Source organism: Coregonus lavaretus (genome assembly GCF_964263955.1).
Source record: "Coregonus lavaretus genome assembly, chromosome: 12".
NCBI lineage: Eukaryota > Metazoa > Chordata > Actinopteri > Salmoniformes > Salmonidae > Coregonus > Coregonus lavaretus.
Genome location: NC_139999.1, coordinates 24626891 through 24647995, shown reverse-complemented (window position 1 = coordinate 24647995; position 21105 = coordinate 24626891). Strand labels below are relative to the sequence as shown.

Sequence of the window (21105 nt, the reverse complement as noted above, 5' to 3'; positions counted from 1 at the left end):
AACTGTCCGGTTGTGTTCGATTGTTCTGAATGGTATGTGCTGAGTTTGACCATCAGTGAGTTCATTCAACAATGTTCATTAAGTAAAGCCACTTTAATAATTGTCCTTTTGTTTTCAGTTGGTTTGTTTGGAGGCTTTGCTGGTTTGAGGTCCAGGCAGTTTATTGGCAGCGCCCTCTAAGAAGGTGACTGCCTTTAAGTAAAGTAATTTGCATTTCAAATATATCTATTGTTTATGTAAATGGAGTAGTTAACTGTTTATTTTCTATCATCAGAAGTACAATATTGTTTGTCACTATTTTTGGTCATCTTGTGAACTTGGTCAGCTGAATCTCTGAAAGCACTAAAAACATATTTTTAGTGGAAGTAATAGATCGAAGTCTTTTTGGTGTACGCTTAATGTGTTATTTGTGTGTCAAACAAGCAAACCTAATCCTCAAAGCTTTAATAAACGTTGCTTGTTCTTTATAATCCTCTGTACTGTTCACACCCTTTTATTCAATTTTCACCTAAAATGACATACCCATATTTAACTGCCTGTAGCTCAGGACCTGAAGCAAGGATATGCATATTCTTAATACCATTTGAAAGGACACACTTTTAAGTTTGTGGAAATGTGAAATTAATGTAGGAGAATATAACACATTAGATCTGGTAAAAGATAATACAAACAAAAAAACGTGTATTTAAAAAAATAAAATGGTTCATTTTTGAGATGCAAGAGAAAGGCCACAATATAATATTGCAGTTTAGGCGCAATTTAGATTTTGGCCACTAGATGGCATCATTGGGTGTGCAAACTTTCAGATTGATTCAGTGAAGCATTGCAATACTGGACTATTTTGTGTCAAGTCTGCCCAAATGTGCCGAATTGGTCAATTGATTCTTTTTCAAGTACATAACTATAGAGAACATACAAAAATGATATGGTAATACAAAATGTAAGTTTACAGACTCCTAGGAATGTCATACATGATGGACCAGTAGCTTATACACTAACTTTCACACATCTAGATGGCCGGGCGGTGTGCGTGTGGAGCCAGAGACAGCAAGGGTTTAAACTGTAGAACCCAGTTCCTACATATGAATATAAAAATGGATTTCATCAAACAAAACTATGCTACATTTTATCTCTGGGACCCTCAGGATGACAAATCAGAGCAAGATTACTGAATGTAAGTACATTATTTACCTTCAGAGGTGAATGTATCAAACCAGTTCCCGTGATAATTTTTTGTTGTTGTTGTGCACTCTCCTCAAACAATAGCACGGTATGTTTTCACTGTAATAGCTACTGTAAATTGGACAGTGCATTTAGATTAACAAGAATTTAAGCTTTGTGCCCATATAAGACATATCTATGTCCTGGAAAGTTTGCTGTTACTTACAACAGTCATGCTAATCACATTAGCGCACGTTCGCTCAACTGTCCCGTTTTAATAGGTCTAGAACCTGTCTAACGTTTACAATTGTACAAAATTATATATTTTTGATAAGTTGTTGTCTGGTCCGTTGCATTGCTTAGAACTGTTGACCCAACTCAATAGGTGGCCCGTCACAAACCAGTGTCTTATATTCTGGTAGAGGTGTTCCCTCATTGAACAGTAACTGGCAGGGTCTGGTAGTTGTACCATTTTAGCTAACCCTAGTCAACAGGTTACAATTACAATATACTAGTCATGTCTGCAAAAACACTACAGTGAATACTACGGTAAAGTCTGCAAAAACACAGTGAATACTATAGGAATCGACAGCGAATAGTGTGTATATAAATATAGTAATACTACAGTATTTAGAACGTAGTAAAATAGTATTTTTTTCATGTGGGTTACCTGTAAATATGTAACATGTTTTCTTTGAACTAGGACAACAATGGAAAAGCATTTTAATCTAGACAAATGTCTAAATGCATTATATCCACATTGGTGGTTGTATTGTTTTTTTAATAGTCAAATAAAATCAATCAAGCGATACTACAGTGTGGAGTATAGTTTATGACAAAAATCTATAGTAAGCACTACATGATCGAGGGGGAACCTCTGAGGAAATCCCCAGCATGAGCTCCCCAAGGACAACACATTCAAATCAAAACAGCATCGACAAAGCTAGCAGCAGAGGTGGGTAGAGTACTGAAAATCTGTACTTAAGTAAAAGTAAAGTATCCGATCAGAAAAAAACATAAGTACAAATTTAGTTTTGTAATTTTTTTACACCTTATGGTAAACTGTGACAGCAAACAAAAAGGACAACTTAATGCAATTGATTTGACATTCATTTATCATTTAAGCCTGCCAGCATCATCTTGCAGATGTCCTCCAGCACAGGTAGTCTCCAATGAAGACTGACATCTGTCCATAGGCTGTACAGTTTCAACTCTGGTCGTATTCAATGTTGACTTAATATCTATCAATGTGCTCAATTTCATTAAAAGGTAAATGAATAGCATTAATGGAAATGAATTTCACAATATAATTTCAAGTACACGTGATGGTGAATGCATACTAAAAAGATTTACACCAAGTGTGTTTTTAAATGTTTTACTCAGAAGGAAATATCAAGGAGGATCAGGTAAGTGATACAACAGTCAAATAACAATATCGAAATGTCACTATATTTTATTTTCTTGAATGTTAATTTCTCTACCAATGTCATTTTAGAGAATTTGGCAGTACGTCCAACCGGCCTCACAACCGCAGAACACGTGTAGTCATGCCAGCCCAGGACCTCCACGTCCGGCTTCTTCACCCGCGGGATTGTCTGAGACCAGCCACCCGGACAGCTGATGAAAGTGTGTGTTTGCACAACTGAAGAATTTCTACACAAACTGTCAGAAACCGTCTCAGGGAAGCTCATCTGCGTGCTTGTTGTCCTCACCAGGGTCTTGACCTGAATGCAGTTTGGCGTCGTAACCGACTTCAGTGGACAAATGCTCACCTTCGATGGCCACTCGCTGGAGAAGTGTGCTCTTCACGGATGAATCCCGGTTTGAACTGGGCAGATGGCAGACAACATGTATGGAGTCATGTGGGCGAGCAGTTTGCTGATGTCAACGTTGTGAACAGAGTGCCCCATGGTGGCGGTGGGGTTATGGTATGGGCAGACATAAGCTACGGACAACGAACACAATTGCATTTTATCGATGGCAATTTGAATGCACAGAGATACCGTGACGAGATCCTGAGGACCATTGCCGTGCCATTCATCCGCCGCCATCACCTCATGTTTCAGCATGATAATGCACGGCCCCATGTCGCAAGGATCAGTACACAATTCCAGGAAGCTGAAAATGTCCCAGTTCTTCCATGGCCTGCATACTCAGACATTTCACCCATTGAGCATGTTTGGGATGATCTGGATCGATGTGTATGACAGCGTGTTCCAGTTCCCGCCAATATCCAGCAACTTCACACCAGATACTGATTGGTTTTCTGATCCATGCTTCTTCCTTTCTTTAAGGTATCTGTGACCAACAGATGCATATCTGTATTCCCAGTCATGTGAAATCCATAGATTAGGGCCTAATGAATTTATTTCAATTGTCTGATTTACTTTATATGAACTGTAACTCTTGGAAGTTGTTGCAAGTTGCATTTATATTTTTCTTCAGTGTATCTGAGAAATACTTATCTTACTCCAGAAATATATAATATTACAAAGGCAGAAGGTAATAAAGTGCAACTTACAGTTGAAGAAGTCGGAAGTTTACATACACCTTAGCCAAATACATTTAAACTCAGTTTTTCACAATTCCTGACATTTAATCATTGTCAAAATTCCCTGTCATTGGTCAGTTAGGATCACCACTTTATTTTAAGAATGTGAAATGTCAGAATAATAGTAGAGAGAATGATTTATTTCAGCTTTTATTTCTTTCATCACATTCCCAGTGGGTCAGAAGTTTACATACACTCAATTAGTATTTGATAGCATTGCCTTTAAATAGTTTAACTTGGGTCAAACGTTTCGGGTAGCCTTCCACAAGCTTCCCACAATAAGTTGGGTGAATTTTGGCCCATTCCTCCTGACAGAGCTGGTGTAACTGTGTCAGGTTTGTTGGCCTCCTTGCTCGCACACACCTTTTCAGTTCTGCCCACAAATGTTCTATAGGATTGAGGTCAGGGCTTTGTGATGGCCACTCCAATACCTTGACTTTGTTGTCCTTAAGCCATTTTGCCACAACTTTGGAAGTATGCTTGCGGTCATTGTCCATTTGGAAGACCCATTTGCGACCAAGCTTTAAACTTCCTGACTGATGTCTTGAGATGTTGCTTCAATATAGCCACATAATTTTCCTTCATCATGATGCCATCTATTTTGTGAAGTGCACCAGTCCCTCCTGCAGCAAAGCACCCTCACAGCATGATGCTGCCACCCCCGTGCTTCACGGTTGGGATGGTGTTCTTCGGCTTGCAAGACCCTTTTTCCTCCAAACATAACGATGGTCATTATGGCCAAACAGTTCTATTTTTGTTTTATCAGACCAGAGGACATTTCTCCAAAAAGTACGATCTTTGTCCCCATGTGCAGTTGCAAACCGTAGCCTGCTTTTTTATGGCGGTTTTGGAGCAGTGGCTTCTTCCTTGCTGAGCGGCCTTTCAGGTTATGTCGATATAGGACTCGTTCTACTGTGGATATAGATACTTTTGTACCTGTTTCCTCCAGCATCTTTACAAGGTACTTTGCTGTTGTTCTGGGATTGATTTGCACTTTTTTCACCAAAGTACATTCATCTCTAGGAGACAGAACGCGTCTCCTTCCTGAGCGGTAAGATGGCTGCGTGGTCCCATGGTGTTTATACTTGCGTACTATTGTTTGTACAGATGAACGTGGTACCTTCAGGCGTTTGGAAATTGCTCCCAAGGATGAACCAGACTTGTGGAGGTCTACAATTGTTTTTCTGAGGTCTTGGCTGATTTATTTTGATTTTCCCATGATGTCAAGCAAAGAGGCACTGAGTTTGAAGGTAGACCTTGAAATACATCCACAGGTACACCTCCAATTGACTCAGATGATGTCAATTAGCCTATCAGAAGCTTCTAAAGCCATGACATCATTTTCTGGAATTTCCCAAGCTATTTAAAGGCACAGTCAACTTAGTGTATGTCAATTTCTGACCCACTGGAATTGTGATACAGTGAATTATAAGTGAAATAATCTGTCTGTAAAGAATTGTTGGAAAAATTACTTGTGTCATGCACAAAGTAGATGTCTGTCCTAACCGACTTGACAAATCTATCGTTTGTTAACAAGATATTTGTGGATTGGTTGAAAAACGAGTTTTAATGATTCCAACCTAAGTGTATGAAACTTCCGACTTCAACTGTACCTCTGATCGCGTCTGGCTAAGAACCTACGAGCAAAAATCTCCTCAAGAGTGAAGACTTCACTTCAAGAGCCGGGGTGGAGATACAGGGTTTGACGGACAACTTTGAAAGCCAATGGACTTAAGGGTTTTGATGACAAGCTATTTTGAATACATTTCATTGGTCAAGGGGTCGTGAAACGTTCATACAGACGTAAAGGGGAACCAATAGTATTGATTCATGTAAAAAATAATAATAAAGTAAATCACCAAATTTGGAGTTACGAGGATTTCATCCAACAGCGACTATATCATAATATAAATCTATGTAGCTGAAGTGATTTGGTAAAATGTAACGGAGTAAAAAGTAAGTTACTTCCTTCAGAAATTACTTGAGTAAGAGTACAAGTACAGCCCACAGAGAGTAACTAGAAAAGTACTAGTTCCTCCAAGAATCTACTTAAGTACATGTACCCACCTCTAGCTAGCAGTAAAGCTGGCTAGCAGTCCAATTGATCCAAAAATTATAAAGTAAGCACTACTTGATTGAGGGATACTACAGTGTGTAGAATAGTATTCTACAGTATACTAAAACATTCTATATTAAGCACCACTACACGATCGAGGGATACTAGAGTGTGTAGTATAGTACGCTACAGTATACTACAAAAGTTTGTAGTAAGCACTACACGTTCGAGGGATACTACGGTGTGGAGTATAGGATTCTACAGTGTACTACAGTTTAACTACAGAATTATATAGAGTTATATAGTAAGTACTATCGTATTCTATAGTATTTTTTATGTGGGAAGATATTGGAGACCGTAAATTAGACTTGAAAGTTCTGATATATTATCTATTAATGTCTATGTTTTATATTCTTCCCATTTCTCACATTAAGTACACTCCAGGTTTTAGTGTACTGTGTCTTTCTCTCTCTGTCAGATCAATCCTAGGATGTGGATATATTCGATAAGAGTCATATTACCAGAAGATAGACAGACAGCAGGCGAGACATGCATGTCCTTTTCTACCAGATTTGCTTCACAATTAATTATTTATTAGTTGACTAGTGGGTTATGACTGATTGGTCTGGCTCTCCTGTAGGATATTGTTATCATAACCTATTTAGCGCCTGAATGATTAACTGACCAATGCTACAGAGTAAACAAGTTCAGATACAGGTCAGACACACCACACAGATAAGTCGGGAAATGATCGTACTGTAGAGAGATTACAGAAAGGGAAGTTAAGAGCAGATAAGGGAGGTATTTGCCCATTGTATACAGCATTCCATATTCCTGGAAACAGGGTTTCCGGATAATGACATTCTTTGACATTATGTGGCATTCTATAATGACATTCTTCTTGCATATTGGAGAATATAAGGATTCATGTTTATGATCACTGAAAATCATGATTATCAATGATTATAAAGAGAAATCCAACTGCATAATGACGCAAACAAGAAGAACACTAGAAGAATGTCATTTTTACTTCCAGAGCCTGATTTTCTATGGGCCTACTCTTCAATGGCAGTGAAACAGCAGGGCTGGAGGGGCATAAAAGGTCCTCTGTTGCCCACTCGCTTAAGGGTCTGAGTTCCCACTGTCACCTCATGGAGGGTTGGAGTGCTGGAGGAATGGGGATTTGCCCAGTTCCCAACAACTCAGTGATAGGGACAGGATCGTGGTGGGCTGTCACCTAGCAACAACTGGCTTCTAATGGGCCTGCTAATTAAAGAGATGTTGACATTGAAAGAGAGAGACAGACGACAGGCTTCAATGGAGAGAAAACACTGCTCTGTTTGGGTAGTTGCTATTTGATATGCCATACACTGTCTGTGCAGTATTTATTTATAATGGCATTTATTCATATTCGTAGGGGTAAAAGAATAACAACTGAGTCTAGGATTGATTAAAACTTTTGGTGTTAACACAAATATGAACTAGATATGATCACTGGCTTGTTTTGTCATAACTTAGCAGCAGTATAAAGTTGAACCACACTTTTCTGTACACCTCACCACTATTGCAATCACAGCTGGACTTGTGATGAACTTGCAAATTTTTCCTAAATGCTGGCATGTTTTTCTTCATACCAAACTCCTAACAGAGCTGATTCTCTGTAGCCCATTTAGAATTCCTATTTGAGACTTTTTAAATAGGGGGTGTTTTTCCCTTCCATCCCCCATACCCAAACCTGGCATGTTGAAAATATCCTGCTTCCTTAGTTTAAAGGGAGGCATCTGCTCTTTAAACAGTCCTCTTACCTGCAGTGCTGCAGGAGCTAGCTAAATATTTTTGGAACTTTCAAGTGTACAGTGGGGGGGAAAAAGTATTTAGTCAGCCACCAATTGTGCAAGTTCTCCCACTTAAAAAGATGAGTGAGGCCTGTAATTTCCATCATAGGTACACGTCAACTATTACAGACAAATTGAGAAAAAGAAAATCCAGAAAATCACATTGTAGGATTTTTTATGATTTTATTTGCAAATTATGGTGGAAAATAAGTATTTGGTCACCTACAAACAAGCAAGATTTCTGGCTCTCACAGACCTGTAACTTCTTCTTTAAGAGGCTCCTCTGTCCTCCACTCGTTACCTGTATTAATGGCACCTGTTTGAACTTGTTATCAGTATAAAAGACACCTGTCCACAACCTCAAACAGTCACACTCCAAACTCCACTATGGCCAAGACCAAAGAGCTGTCAAAGGACACCAGAAACACAATTGTAGACCTGCACCAGGCTGGGAAGACTGAATCTGCAATAGGTAAGCAGCTTGGTTTGAAGAAATCAACTGTGGGAGCAATTATTAGGAAATGGAAGACATACAAGACCACTGATAATCTCCCTCGATCTGGGGCTCCACGCAAGATCTCACCCCGTGGGGTCAAAATGATCACAAGAACGGTGAGCAAAAATCCCAGAACCACACGGGGGGACCTAGTGAATGACCTGCAGAGAGCTGGGACCAAAGTAACAAAGCCTACCATCAGTAACACACTACGCCGCCAGGGACTCAAATCCTGCAGTGCCAGACGTGTCCCCCTGCTTAAGCCAGTACATGTCCAGGCCCGTCTGAAGTTTGCTAGAGTGCATTTGGATGATCCAGAAGAGGATTGGGAGAATGTCATATGGTCAGATGAAACCAAAATAGAACTTTTTGGTAAAAACTCAACTCGTTTTGTTTGGAGGACAAAGAATGCTGAGTTGCATCCAAAGAACAACATACCTACTGTGAAGCATGGGGGTGGAAACATCATGCTTTGGGGCTGTTTTTCTGCAAAGGGACCAGGACGACTGATCCGTGTAAAGGAAAGAATGAATGGGGCCATGTATCGTGAGATTTTGAGTGAAAACCTCATTCCATCAGCAAGGGCATTGAAGATGAAACGTGGCTGGGTCTTTCAGCATGACAATGATCCCAAACACACCGCCCGGGCAACGAAGGAGTGGCTTCTTAAGAAGCATTTCAAGGTCCTGGAGTGGCCTAGCTAGTCTCCAGATCTCAACCCCATAGAAAATCTTTGGAGGGAGTTGAAAGTCTGTGTTGCCCAGCGATAGCCCCAAAACATCACTGCTCTACAAAGGGTATATAACAAAGTATTGAGAAACTTTTGTTATTGACCAAATACTTATTTTCCACCATAATTTGCAAATAAATTCATTAAAAATCCTACAATGTGATTTTCTGGATTTTTATTTCTCATTTTGTCTGTCATAGTTGACGTGTACCTATGATGAAAATTACAGGCCTTTCTCATCTTTTTAAGTGGGAGAACTTGCACAATTGGTGGTTGACTAAATACTTTTTTCCCCCACTGTACTTACTAGCCTATGTTGTGAGTGGATTACCAAGACGCTTTTAGAAAGCATTTTGGAGGGGCAGTGTAAGAGGTTCTTGTCATAGGCAACATTCCCATTTACCCTCTTGCCTTTTCTCTTGGAAAAGGCAAGAGGGTAAATGGGAATGTTGCCTATGATCACACTTTGTTTCGATCATTATGACCCTTTTTAAACCCATCCTTTCTGTTTGTTATGTTATTACAATACAGTACCTTTGGCTTATATAATTGAGAAGTGGGATTACACCGTTGTAGCATTATGATCAGTTGTCATCTGACCTTTCGTGACTAATGTCTATGTTTTAGAATGTACTTCTCCTTTTATGTAAATCCATACATGTTGAGGTACAGTGGGGAAAAAAAGTATTTAGTCAGCCACCAATTGTGCAAGTTCTCCCACTTAAAAAGATGAGAGAGGCCTGTAATTTCCATCATAGGTACACGTCAACTATGACAGACAAAATGAGAAAAAAAAATCCAGAAAATCACATTGTAGGATTTTTTATGAATTTATTTGCAAATTATGGTGGAAAATAAGTATTTGGTCAAAAACAAAAGTTTCTCAATACTTTGTTATATACCCTTTGTTGGCAATGACACAGGTCAAACGTTTTCTGTAAGTCTTTACAAGGTTTTCACACACTGTTGCTGGTATTTTGGCCCATTCCTCCATGCAGATCTCCTCTAGAGCAGTGATGTTTTGGGGCTGTCGCTGGGCAACACGGACTTTCAACTCCCTCCAAAGATTTTCTATGGGGTTGAGATCTGGAGACTGGCTAGGCCACTCCAGGACCTTGAAATGCTTCTTACGAAGCCACTCCTTCGTTGCCCGGGCGGTGTGTTTGGGATCATTGTCATACTGAAAGACCCAGCCACGTTTCATCTTCAATGCCCTTGCTGATGGAAGGAAGTTTCCACTCAAAATCTCACGATACATGGCCCCATTCATTCTTTCCTTTACACGGATCAGTCGTCCTAGTCCCTTTGCAGAAAAACAGCCCCAAAGCATGATGTTTCCACCCCCATGCTTCACAGTAGGTATGGTGTTCTTTGGATGCAACTCAGCATTCTTTGTCCTCCAAACACGACGAGTTGAGTTTTTACCAAAAAGTTATATTTTGGTTTCATCTGACCATATGACATTCTCCCAATCCTCTTGTGGATCATCCAAATGCACTCTAGCAAACTTCAGACGGGCCTGGACATGTACTGGCTTAAGCAGGGGGACACGTCTGGCACTGCAGGATTTGAGTCCTTGGCGGCGTAGTGTGTTACTGATGGTAGGCTTTGTTACTTTGGTCCCAGCTCTCTGCAGGTCATTCACTAGGTCCCCCTGTGTGGTTCTGGGATTTTTGCTCACCATTCTTGTGATCATTTTGACCCCACAGGGTGAGATCTTGCGTGGAGCCCCAGATCGAGGGAGATTATCAGTGGTCTTGTATGTCTTCCATTTCCTAATAATTGCTCCCACAGTTGATTTCTTCAAACCAAGCTGCTTACCTATTGCAGATTCAGTCTTCCCAGCCTGGTGCAGGTCTACAATTTTGTTTCTGGTGTCCTTTGACAGCTCTTTGGTCTTGGCCATAGTGGAGTTTGGAGTGTGACTGTTTGAGGTTGTGGACAGGTGTCTTTTATACTGATAACAAGTTCAAACAGGTGCCATTAATACAGGTAACGAGTGGAGGACAGAGGAGCCTCTTAAAGAAGAAGTTACAGGTCTGTGAGAGCCAGAAATCTTGCTTGTTTGTAGGTGACCAAATACTTATTTTCCACCATAATTTGCAAATAAATTCATAAAAAATCCTACAATGTGATTTTCTGGATTTTCTTTTCTCAATTTGTCTGTCATAGTTGACGTGTACCTATGATGAAAATTACAGGCCTCTCTCATCTTTTTAAGTGGGAGAACTTGCACAATTGGTGGCTGACTAAATACTTTTTTTCCCCACTGTACATACAGTGATCACTAGAAATCCTGGATTTCTTTATTTACGTAATGCCATGATATGGGTATGTGCCTATAATGTCATATCATATGAATATATAATGGGGAATTACTTTAGGAATATCAATCCTCTGTGATATAATATAAGTATATGTGAGGCAAAACATTACAAAGGGCTTGGCTGAGAATTCTGAATTACTTGTCAGGTTGACCGTCTGTGCACACACAGATGCATACACATGCAAACAAGCACAGTGTGTAAGAGCTGAAACCACACCGATAGCTAGATTGCTGGATAATAACCTAAATCAGCTGTTAGTTTAAGATCTTGTATGGGACTCTGTTGGGTGGGAGTTGTACCGTTTCTGGCTCATAAGCAGCTCTCGGTGGAGCTCCTGGTGGCTTTTGGAGGCTTTCACTGGATTAAGGAGCTTTTTGGGCTTGATGAGATCATCATCTCCCTCGATGTAGTCTGGCTGGGGGACATAGCCAGCCACAGGGGGCTGGTCTCTGTGAGGGTAGTCCTGAGGTAGGTGGCTCCCATCCTGCCTGGGCTGCTGCTCCCACTGCAGGTCCGCATAGGCTGACGCTGGAGGACAAAGAGGAGGAGAGAGGGTAGGACAGGAGAAATGGACAGAGAAAGACACCATTGTTAGTGATTAAGAAACAAAACAGGGGAAACGTATACTAGAAATTGAGGCGTGACTGAAGGAAACAGGAAGGTGTCCATAGCAGAGGTTCCCAAGTCCCATCATGGGGCAATAATCTCTGGATCCTCAGGAGATGAGGAAACATTCCTGCTCATTTGCACACATTAGCCGGGCAGCAGCTGAACAACGGCAGGTGAGCTGCCAGGCACTTGGCTCCGTTTGTGTTCTTTAGAGCTAGAGGAAATTCCATATCCCCCTTTCCCCTCTCTGCTATGGGTTGAGATGCTGACACGCTAGGTTACACCTTCTTTGCTCACTGTAAACCATACACGCAAGCAACGGGAATGTCATGTTCACTGAGCCTTAACTTTCTGAGTCAATTATTAGGTATTCCATAAAGGTGTGGCGACTATCACTCAATCCCTCAGTGACATCTGTGACGTGAATGGGATTTAGTCATTCTGCAGCACTCTCAATGGAAGTGATAGGATCATTCATAGAATGTTGCTTCCGTCGTTAGGATGTGAATGGTCCCATAAGAACATACACAGATACATTCAAGCATAGACATGGTTTCGTACTGTCTGTCCCAAATGTCCCAGCCTATTGTATTTTCCACATATTTCAGTGGGTTTTGTTCCATCAGAACAAACAGATTAAGAGGCACCTGATCTGTGCCAGAGTGTTTCTGTAGAGAGATCAGATGTCATACGCAAGCAGGCCAGCTCAGAACAATGACTCTCTTTCTCAAGTGCAACCAGACACCATCTCTGCTACTTAATATTTCAGAAAAATGAAATGAGCTGTGGTTGTCTTGTCTCAGCACTTCCCAATCAGGGCTAGTGACAGGATGTTGATGGGCTGGGGCCAACGGGATATTATCTGGGCATTGGAAACAGTAACAAACACATCAACACATTTTAGATGGAAAAATAAATCTGGTTCCTGTGTTGCCTTATCAAATACAGGTGATTGAATTCAGGCCATTGCTTGAAATGCTAGTTGGGCCATTTTGTTAATCTGCCTCATTCTCATTCTGACAGAATGCCACTAACAGCAGATTGACAAGTACAATAAAAGTATTGCGTTTTAGTCGTGTACAATGCAGTAACTCTGAAGGAACAACAGCAGAACCATGTGACCCAGGCTGTCTCGTTTGTCTGAGGATTATAAGGGCATTATTAATTACTGAATAGAGTGGGCCTGTTGCTCTACAGAGATATGTCATCTGTGTGAGAGAGGGAGAGCACAGGGAGAACACAATTCATAGAGGGAAAGATAGAAAGTAATAGAAAGAGAGAAAGCAATACAGAGAAGGAAATCAAAGAGAAAGTAATCGAAAGAAAGAGAGCAATACAGAGAGAGCTGGAGATAACAGAAGTATTACAATGAGAGAGACGGGGGTATGGAGAGAGACGGGATAAAAAGTAATATAAAGAAAGTGAGCAACACAGAATAGGGAGGGATACATAGAAAGAGAGAGACGGAGAGAGAGAAAGAGAAGCCCAGGGTCATTGTTTTTTTATGAGCGCTGGTCCAGCGATGCAGACTCACTGAAATCACAGATGCCTTCTAAAGCCTTGGAGGTAAATGGAGGGAGATGTTTCTAAAGCAGTAGCGAAGTCTAAAGCAGCTTACTGTCCACCAGCTCTCTGCTGGATCCCTACACAATCACTAATACTCATTCCCTCTCTATGGCTATAATGTAACACTTACAGGACATACTAATGAACATGCATGCTGAGAGTATGTATTGTACTGTGTGTGTTCATGTTTGGGTGTACATTCACATCTGTATGTGCAACATTTTGTGCTGGCCTTGTGATCCTGTGCATGCGTTTTGACCAGCAACAACAACCTGGTCTCAGAGCATTTCGTATTATTACGTATGTCATTCCGGGACACTCTATTAAGTATGATATGTTACGTTTCGTATGGTATGTATTAATTGGTGTATGTCCAAGACCCATTTTGTATGATATGTTATGAATTACAATTTGTATTATATGTTACGAATTTGCTAAATGTAAAATATGTTATGAAATTGCAAAATATATGATATGTTTCGAATTGTAGCTAGGTGGCTAACATTAGCTAGCTGGCTAATGTCAGCTAGGCTAGGGTTAAGGTTAGGGTTAAGTTTAGGAGTTAGGTTAAAGGGTTAAAGTTAGGGTTAGAGAAGAGTTAGCTAAAAAGGTTAAGGTTAGGGTTAGCTAAAAGGGTTAGGGGAAGGGTTAGCTAACATGCTAAGTAGTTGCAAAGTAACTCAAAAGTAGCAAGTAGTTGAAAAGTTGCTAATTAGCTCAATCCGTGATGAGATTCAAACTCCCAACATTTGGGTTGCTAGACATTCACGTTATACTCTCACCCATCCATCCTGACCAACCACCCAACTTTCGTTTTTGCCTTAAGTAACCATATGTCTTATGTAACCATACCAAACGTAACATATCATACTAATTTGAGTGTCGGATTTTCATTTACTATGTTACATCTAGTCTATGAGGCCAGCGAGGCAACAAACAAAAAAGGAAGACCGGTTGCATCATTTGTTATGCAATACAAATCCACAATCTTCTGTGTGAATGTTTGCTTATCCTTCATAAAAATAGACAAGACTCCCTCAAAAGATCAAGACAGACATGCAGTGTCACATGTAGAGTTGCAAAGCTACCGGTAGTTTACCAAAGTTACCGGATTCTTCAGTAATTTTGGTAATTAACAGAAAATCGATGGCAATCTATCGTACATTTAGTCATTTATACTTGGATAACTTTTAAAATCTGTCTCCGTCCATTCGTCTGTACGTTTGTTCTTTAGTCACACGCGATATCTCAGACAGCACTGGGCCGATTTTGACTAAACTTGAGTGAATGATGCATCTTGCCATAGATGCCATTTACAAAATTACACTGATTGGCCCAAGGCAGGAGCTATAGTAATGACTGAAACTAGTTAGTCACACACGATATCTCAATTGGCCCAAAAGGGGGGCGCTCCATCATTCGTGGGGGACAACATTTACTGTTCCCTTGTTTATATCTGTGTCCATATTGTCCACACGTTTCTAGTAGATAGACCATATGGTTCAAGAGAAAATAGCCTAATAACAAAAAAAGCATCTAATCAACAAATGGCATTATTTTCAACTCTGCAACTATTTCAACTATTTAATTTGTTCACAACTGCCACCAGTTTGACGACAAAACATTGACATCAAATACGACTGACAGTAAAATAAATAAAAGTATGTAAAATAAATAGTATATTTCATGCTGAAAGACTGATTAAAAACCAGTGGTATTCACTAAGGTCATGGTTTATATTTAGGATAATGTTTTATAGCTTTGTCATTCTATTAGTTTTTTTCTAATCTTATTGAATTACTTCATAGATTTGACATGTGATAAGGCCAAAGATAATTACATACACCTGTAAAAATCTGAAGTACCCAAAAAGATGTGATAGATTACATAAAATCCTTGAACATTTTAAAAATTCTGGTAGTTTACTGGTAAGAAGGTTTAGAAAGTTTCCAGTAAAATACCCTCCCTTTGCAACCCTAGTCACATAGGAGACAGACATGTAGGATAAATCGGTAATTCTTGAGTCATATAATCCTGGCTGTGGTTGTATTGATTTGACATTTAGGACATGCTAGATGTCATCTCGATGCACCCTGGGTAAGTTAGTAATATCTCTGTGCACTGAGTCCATCATCCAGTTACATTGGGTCAATGCATTTAGATGGATCCCTGGAGGAGCATGGCAAATCATATTTTCCTCTGTGTGTCTATGGTAGGGGATGAGGCTCAGGCTACAGTACAGTGGCTAGAGAAACAGGAGCCTTTTCAATCTTCATTCTCCCACAATCTTTGCAGTAAACCATTTTACGGAAATATGTCGTTTGAGTCGCTGTTTGTTCTTTGAAATGCTTTATAATGTCACTTAGGTTCTGTTTGCATATTCTGAGTAAGTGGTAATTGGAGTCAAAGCAGGCTACACATTGTTTGATTATAAATGAGTTTGGGAAATTATTGTGAAATAGCTGGGCCTGTCAACCAACTATTTCCTTTTGCCTTTCGCCAAAGCTCATTCAGATTTTTTCAGTGAGAGATTTACTTCCCTGTTACTCCAGGAGGTGGATGCAGATGGTTTGGGTAGGGAAATGATTTAATTCCTGTCTCGTTTTATGACGCTATGCACCTTGGGAGGAAAAATCTGAGAGTGAAAGAGTTTTCAGATTGTATACAAACAGAACACTGGTTGTTGTCGTGGCAATGCAAGTGTAGCCCCTTAGATGCCCAGAGCACCCAGTCTCCCAAGGGGCAATGCGGGGGAGTTGTTTTCCCAGAATACACTGTGAATACAGATTGTTGACACACCATGAAATTCAGACTGAGGCTCCATGAAGTCATTATCATTAAAATAGGCAAGGGTCTAACATAACAGCAGAAGCCAACGAAGACGCATGTTAGGCCACTAACCAGACATGCCATCAGAATAATTCAGAACATACAGTAAACTTCATGGAATTGTAGAGTTGAATTAAGCAAATTATTCACTCAGGGTCACTAGATGAATCAGTGATACAGACAGAATGGTACAGACATACTGCTTGAATAAGTGACCCCAGTAAATGGTGTGCTTGTTTAAGTGCAGTATTTTACTGTTTCTGTACTCAGGGCAGTTAGTCACAATCCCCTGATAACTGTTCAAACATGCCCGGCAGGCAGCACAGTTTATTTGACTTGATCACACAAAGGTGAACCCGGTGTTATGCTATTTAAATCAATAAGACATCCAAATACTGCAAGTGGAACACACATAAAAAGAGTTTGCGAAAGGTGGCTCAAACAGTTTGAGACATATATGACAACAGAGCTGCCATTGATCAGTTCAATGTGCACATAACAGGTCCTGTATTGTCCAATTGATGGACAGAGGATGGAGGGGCTCTTCTATACAAAGAACATGTAAATGTCCCAAGACTCAAGAGTACAAAACAAAAAAAATCCTGCTTAAGCATTATGAGGACATTACCTGAATGAATCTTGCTATTTGAAGTCATAGTGCCTGGTGATAACACCTTGGTGTGTCCAGCACATCGTTCCCAAACTGTTAACATGACGATCTGTGCTGCTGTGCCAATGCATAAATTATAGACATAGCTAGCTGTCCTCAGTGGATTTTGCTATGAGACTGATCTGATGCTCTGTGTCTCAGGTACACATACATGTACAGTACATTTCACTCCATGTTGGTCTTTTCCAGGCCCAAACAATGAGCCCTCCTAAATGTATCTAAAATACCTTCTCCCTAATAAGTAGAGACAATTGTAACAGATAACAACATCTAGTATCTACAAAGTTCCCTCCAGTTAACTTCAGTAATACATTCCAGTGTCCTCGCAAAACCATGTTGTTTTATCAACATACTGTACAGATCTCACTACCTTCTCTCTACTTGCACAATTTCCTTTCCCATAAATAAACAAAGTCTATAACATATAAAACACTGTCCTGCAAAATCTGGCTTCTGCTGAAGCCTCTGTGTCAGCCCTGCTGTTCTGCCACAGTGACAGAGTGGAGCGTAGCTCTGCATGGGTCTTACCTGACTTGACCAGTACATCCCTGGGCCTCCCAGCCTGGCCAGAAGGGAACAGGCTGTGACTGTGGGTGACTCTCTGTGCCATGCCTCTCTCGGTGTCTGTCTGTCTGTCTCGCTCTCTCTGTGTCCGGGTGTATCTATGTGTGTCCTGCTGCAGCACTCCTTTAAGCATGCTTCTCTGCCCAGGCTAGAGTAAACAGTCACATGACCCCCGGGCATTCCACTGCCCGCCCCTCCCTCTCTCGCACCCTGTCGCTCTCTCTCTTTCTCTCACTCTTTATCTCTAATATTATTACTCTCTCTATTGCCTCTCCCCTCCCTCTCTAACCTGCTGTTAGTCTCTCTCTCTCTCTCTCTCTCTCTCTTTCTCCCCCCCTCTCCCTCTCTCTCTCTCTCTCTCTCCCCCTCTCTCTCTCTCTCCCCCTCTCTCTCTCCCCCTCTCTCTCTCTCCCCCTCTCTCTCTCTCCCCCTCTCTCCCTCTCTCCCTCTCTCCCTCCCTCCCTCCCTCCCTCCCTCAGTGGTCTGTAGCTGGTAGGATTAGCAGAGGGCTTAAACTCTGGCCTAATGCTCATATTAACCATAAATCATCTGGGCGCTTTCATACTCAGTGTAGTACAGTAGCCAGGCTGACAGTACTGGGAGAGAGCACCCTGGGCTGTTCATCTACACATGGCTTTCCCAATGCCTCTGCTTTAAGGGGATGTAGAATGTATACAGTGTTAGCTAGATAGAGATTATGAGCTAGCCCGCAATCAGTCAGAGGGTTGTCAGTATCAATCTGACATTTTTCTCCTGACAAAGAGAGGGTCACTTACCACTTTAGAAAATAACTAAGTGACAAGTGACTTATTTGTTACAGTTATAAATAATGTTTTTGATAAAAAATATCCTAAATTTGTCAGCAAAGTAAGACATTGGATTAGGAAAAAAAATTAATCTCTTCAGCACTCTGATGAAAACTCTTCAAGACATGTTGATCTCAAAGTTGGACACTTTAGTCTATGTCGAGTACCACGAAATCCCTTGTATTTCACAAAATCAACGTAATCAGATTTTATATCATGTTAGCACAGGCACTAAATTGTAAGACTCTTTTAAGACTCTTCAAGGTTTTACTGGATGCTTTGAGCCCTTTAAAAAAATGTTTCATACATAACACAAACAGTGTATCCAGACCAGTAAACAGCCAAACGTGCCAAGTGTGCGGAAGTACCTCTGCCTGGCTGGCAGGTATGGTCACTGTGAGTGGAGGGCCAGGTCCATTACTCCTCTATGTACATGGAGAGGCAGTGATAACACACAATGGTAACTCAGAGGTGCTTGGCTTTACTTCCCAGGCATGTTATTGTTGCATAAGACTGTAACCGGAGAGGGCCAGACATACCTCTGCCATTCCGGTGCTTTCCATTTTTCACACACTGCTGCTGCTGTTGGTCGACATTATACGTCTTCTGTAGAAAGAGGGAGAGAGAGAGAGGTAAAGAAGAACAGAGAGAGATGGGTGGGGTGGGAGAGAAATAGAGATTGGTTCAGACGATACATCAGACACTGATCATTGCCATTTCTCACATCCGCCCAGCATGCTTGTGATGTCATTAGTGTCTCCTCATTGATTTTAAATGGACATTACCGGTCTGGGGGCTATAAACAGCTAAAGGCCACTGGCACACAGTGACAGCAGACATTAAACACTCACCCTGGTGTCCTGGCCCTCTCGCCCTTCCATTCTTTCTCCATCCCTCTCACTTCTACTCCTTTTACTTCTATCCATTCCTCTCCTCAGCCTCCTCCTCACCTCCTGTTACTGCCTCTCTCTCTCTCTCTCTCTCTCTCTCTCTCTGAGGCCTGGTTGTCCATACTGAAGCCTTGCAGCACAGCCTCTTCACAGGGGTGAGCTGAGCTCCATTCAAAGGGCCTTTTGGACACTCTCTCGGCTGTGTGAAAGGATAATGTGTTGCCGTCTATGGTTGCTAGGAGAGGCCTTCACAGGCTTGGTTTGATGACAAGGCCCTTACTGTCTTGAGTCTCCCCCTCCCCCCCCCCCCCTCCACTACCTCCCTGGCATTACTGGGGGTGGGGGCATTTCTGTTAATCCACTGGTGGGGTATAGGGTGAAGTCTGTGTCGTGCATGGAAATTGAGAGTTTGGGTGAATGGAGGTTTGGGGAGGGCAGTGTTTTAATGAATGATCTCTTTCTCCTAAATGTGCCTCTGTCGCTGTGTTGGGACAGGGTGTTCCTCATGTAAAATGTTCTGTAAATATGACAAACAGCAACAAACATGAATAATACATGACCTCACATGGAAAATACCTCAACTCTGTTGATTGTATCATGTACTATGATACATGTTATTTTTTCTGACATGATCAAAATAGAGGCTTCAGTTATGATAATGTCTAGAGACTAGTTTTTAAAAATGCTAAATCCAATACATTTATGTTGTGTAAAATGTAATAGTAATAATGGAAATAATTACTTTTCTACAACACATTGCTCCTTATATTCATGCTCTCTCTCATTGCTTTGAAGTACAACAGAGTTGCTCTAAGCAGCATTATGATTACCAGGGGCTCACTAAGAAGGTCTAAGAAGCAAAGCCTGTGCTAATAACAATTGAGTCATGTTTGAAATGAGCTTAGAGGGGAATTAAAACTCCATATTTACAGTCACACTGCATAAACCCCTCTTTCGTTGATGAGTCACCTCGTAACGTCTTTGAGCTGTGTGAATAAAGAATAGTAAGCTCTGTATTGATCTCCAGTGATTATGAGTGTCCATAACTTTATCCTCTTAATTTTCCTGCCCTAGGAGTGTATCGAGGTTCATGGCTTGCCTCTGTAAGTGAACAATCAAATCCAAACAGGCTGAACCTGTCCTATAACAGGTCTCAGTAGGGTTGCAAAATTCTGGTAACTTTCCAGAAATCCCAGTTGGAAGATTCCTGGTCTAAATCCATTCTGGAAGCACTGGACCTTGTCCCTACTGTGTAGACTGGCTGACCCGGGTTTAGATATTCTGTTGTATTTTTCCCTGGCCCAGTGTCTCATGACCATCAGTGGTCATTTGACCTTTCCAATCAGAGTCCTGTTTGATGTCCCTCATGTTTTATTAAGCAGACTGAGAAAGTGCCTCTATACCTCTAACCCCAAAATAAGGGGTGAGACAAAGAGGTTAGACTTTATTTTGTCAAATCAATTTGGACCCTGATCCGGTGATCTGGTGCTCTGGTTTCACCCCTCAGGGTAGTCAGGTTACCCAGACAACACAGGTTGTTAGTAGAGGCCCTGGACGGGAGAGTAGGGTTGCTAGAAAAGTACACAAGCAATGCACCTTCCAACCACTAACTCTAACTTGAACCCTAACCTTACTAATAACCTTGATATTGCCTGATTACACGCTCAGGCTCAGTTAAGCACTCTTAAGCACTCAGTTACACATACGCAAACACGTATGTACGCACACATGCACCCACACAAAATGTGAGTATATCATTATAATTACAAAAAGTTATGATTATGTTTGCATTATCCCTTTGAATAGAGTCCTACTCAATATTTGAATATTGAACGCTGTGTCAACATTAGTAATTTCAACCATGGATATAAATAAATACATCTTCCTTTAATTACAGAATATTGTGGCTGACACTGCCTCAGTACAGTACACTGTGTTCCCTACATGAGGTATTTGGATGTTTTAACGTCCCCCATGAAAAAGGAAAAACCCGCACTCACTAAAATATTATTTAA

At 41.0% G+C, this 21105-nt stretch overlaps 1 protein-coding gene across 1 annotated transcript in view; it reads right to left on the bottom strand.

The window, feature by feature from the left end:
- The window catches only part of LOC311138562 (actin-associated protein FAM107A-like), a gene marked incomplete at its 5' end in the record, with an annotated part of 29319 nt that extends 11792 nt beyond the window's left edge, over positions 1-17527 (bottom strand). The window contains 2 exons of the mRNA XM_084173304.1: positions 11456-11684; positions 17359-17527. Of these exons, the coding sequence (XP_084029430.1) occupies positions 11456-11684; positions 17359-17527 (398 nt within the window). The remainder of the gene's footprint in view (positions 1-11455; positions 11685-17358) is intronic.
- Positions 17528-21105: the final 3578 nt, after the last annotated feature.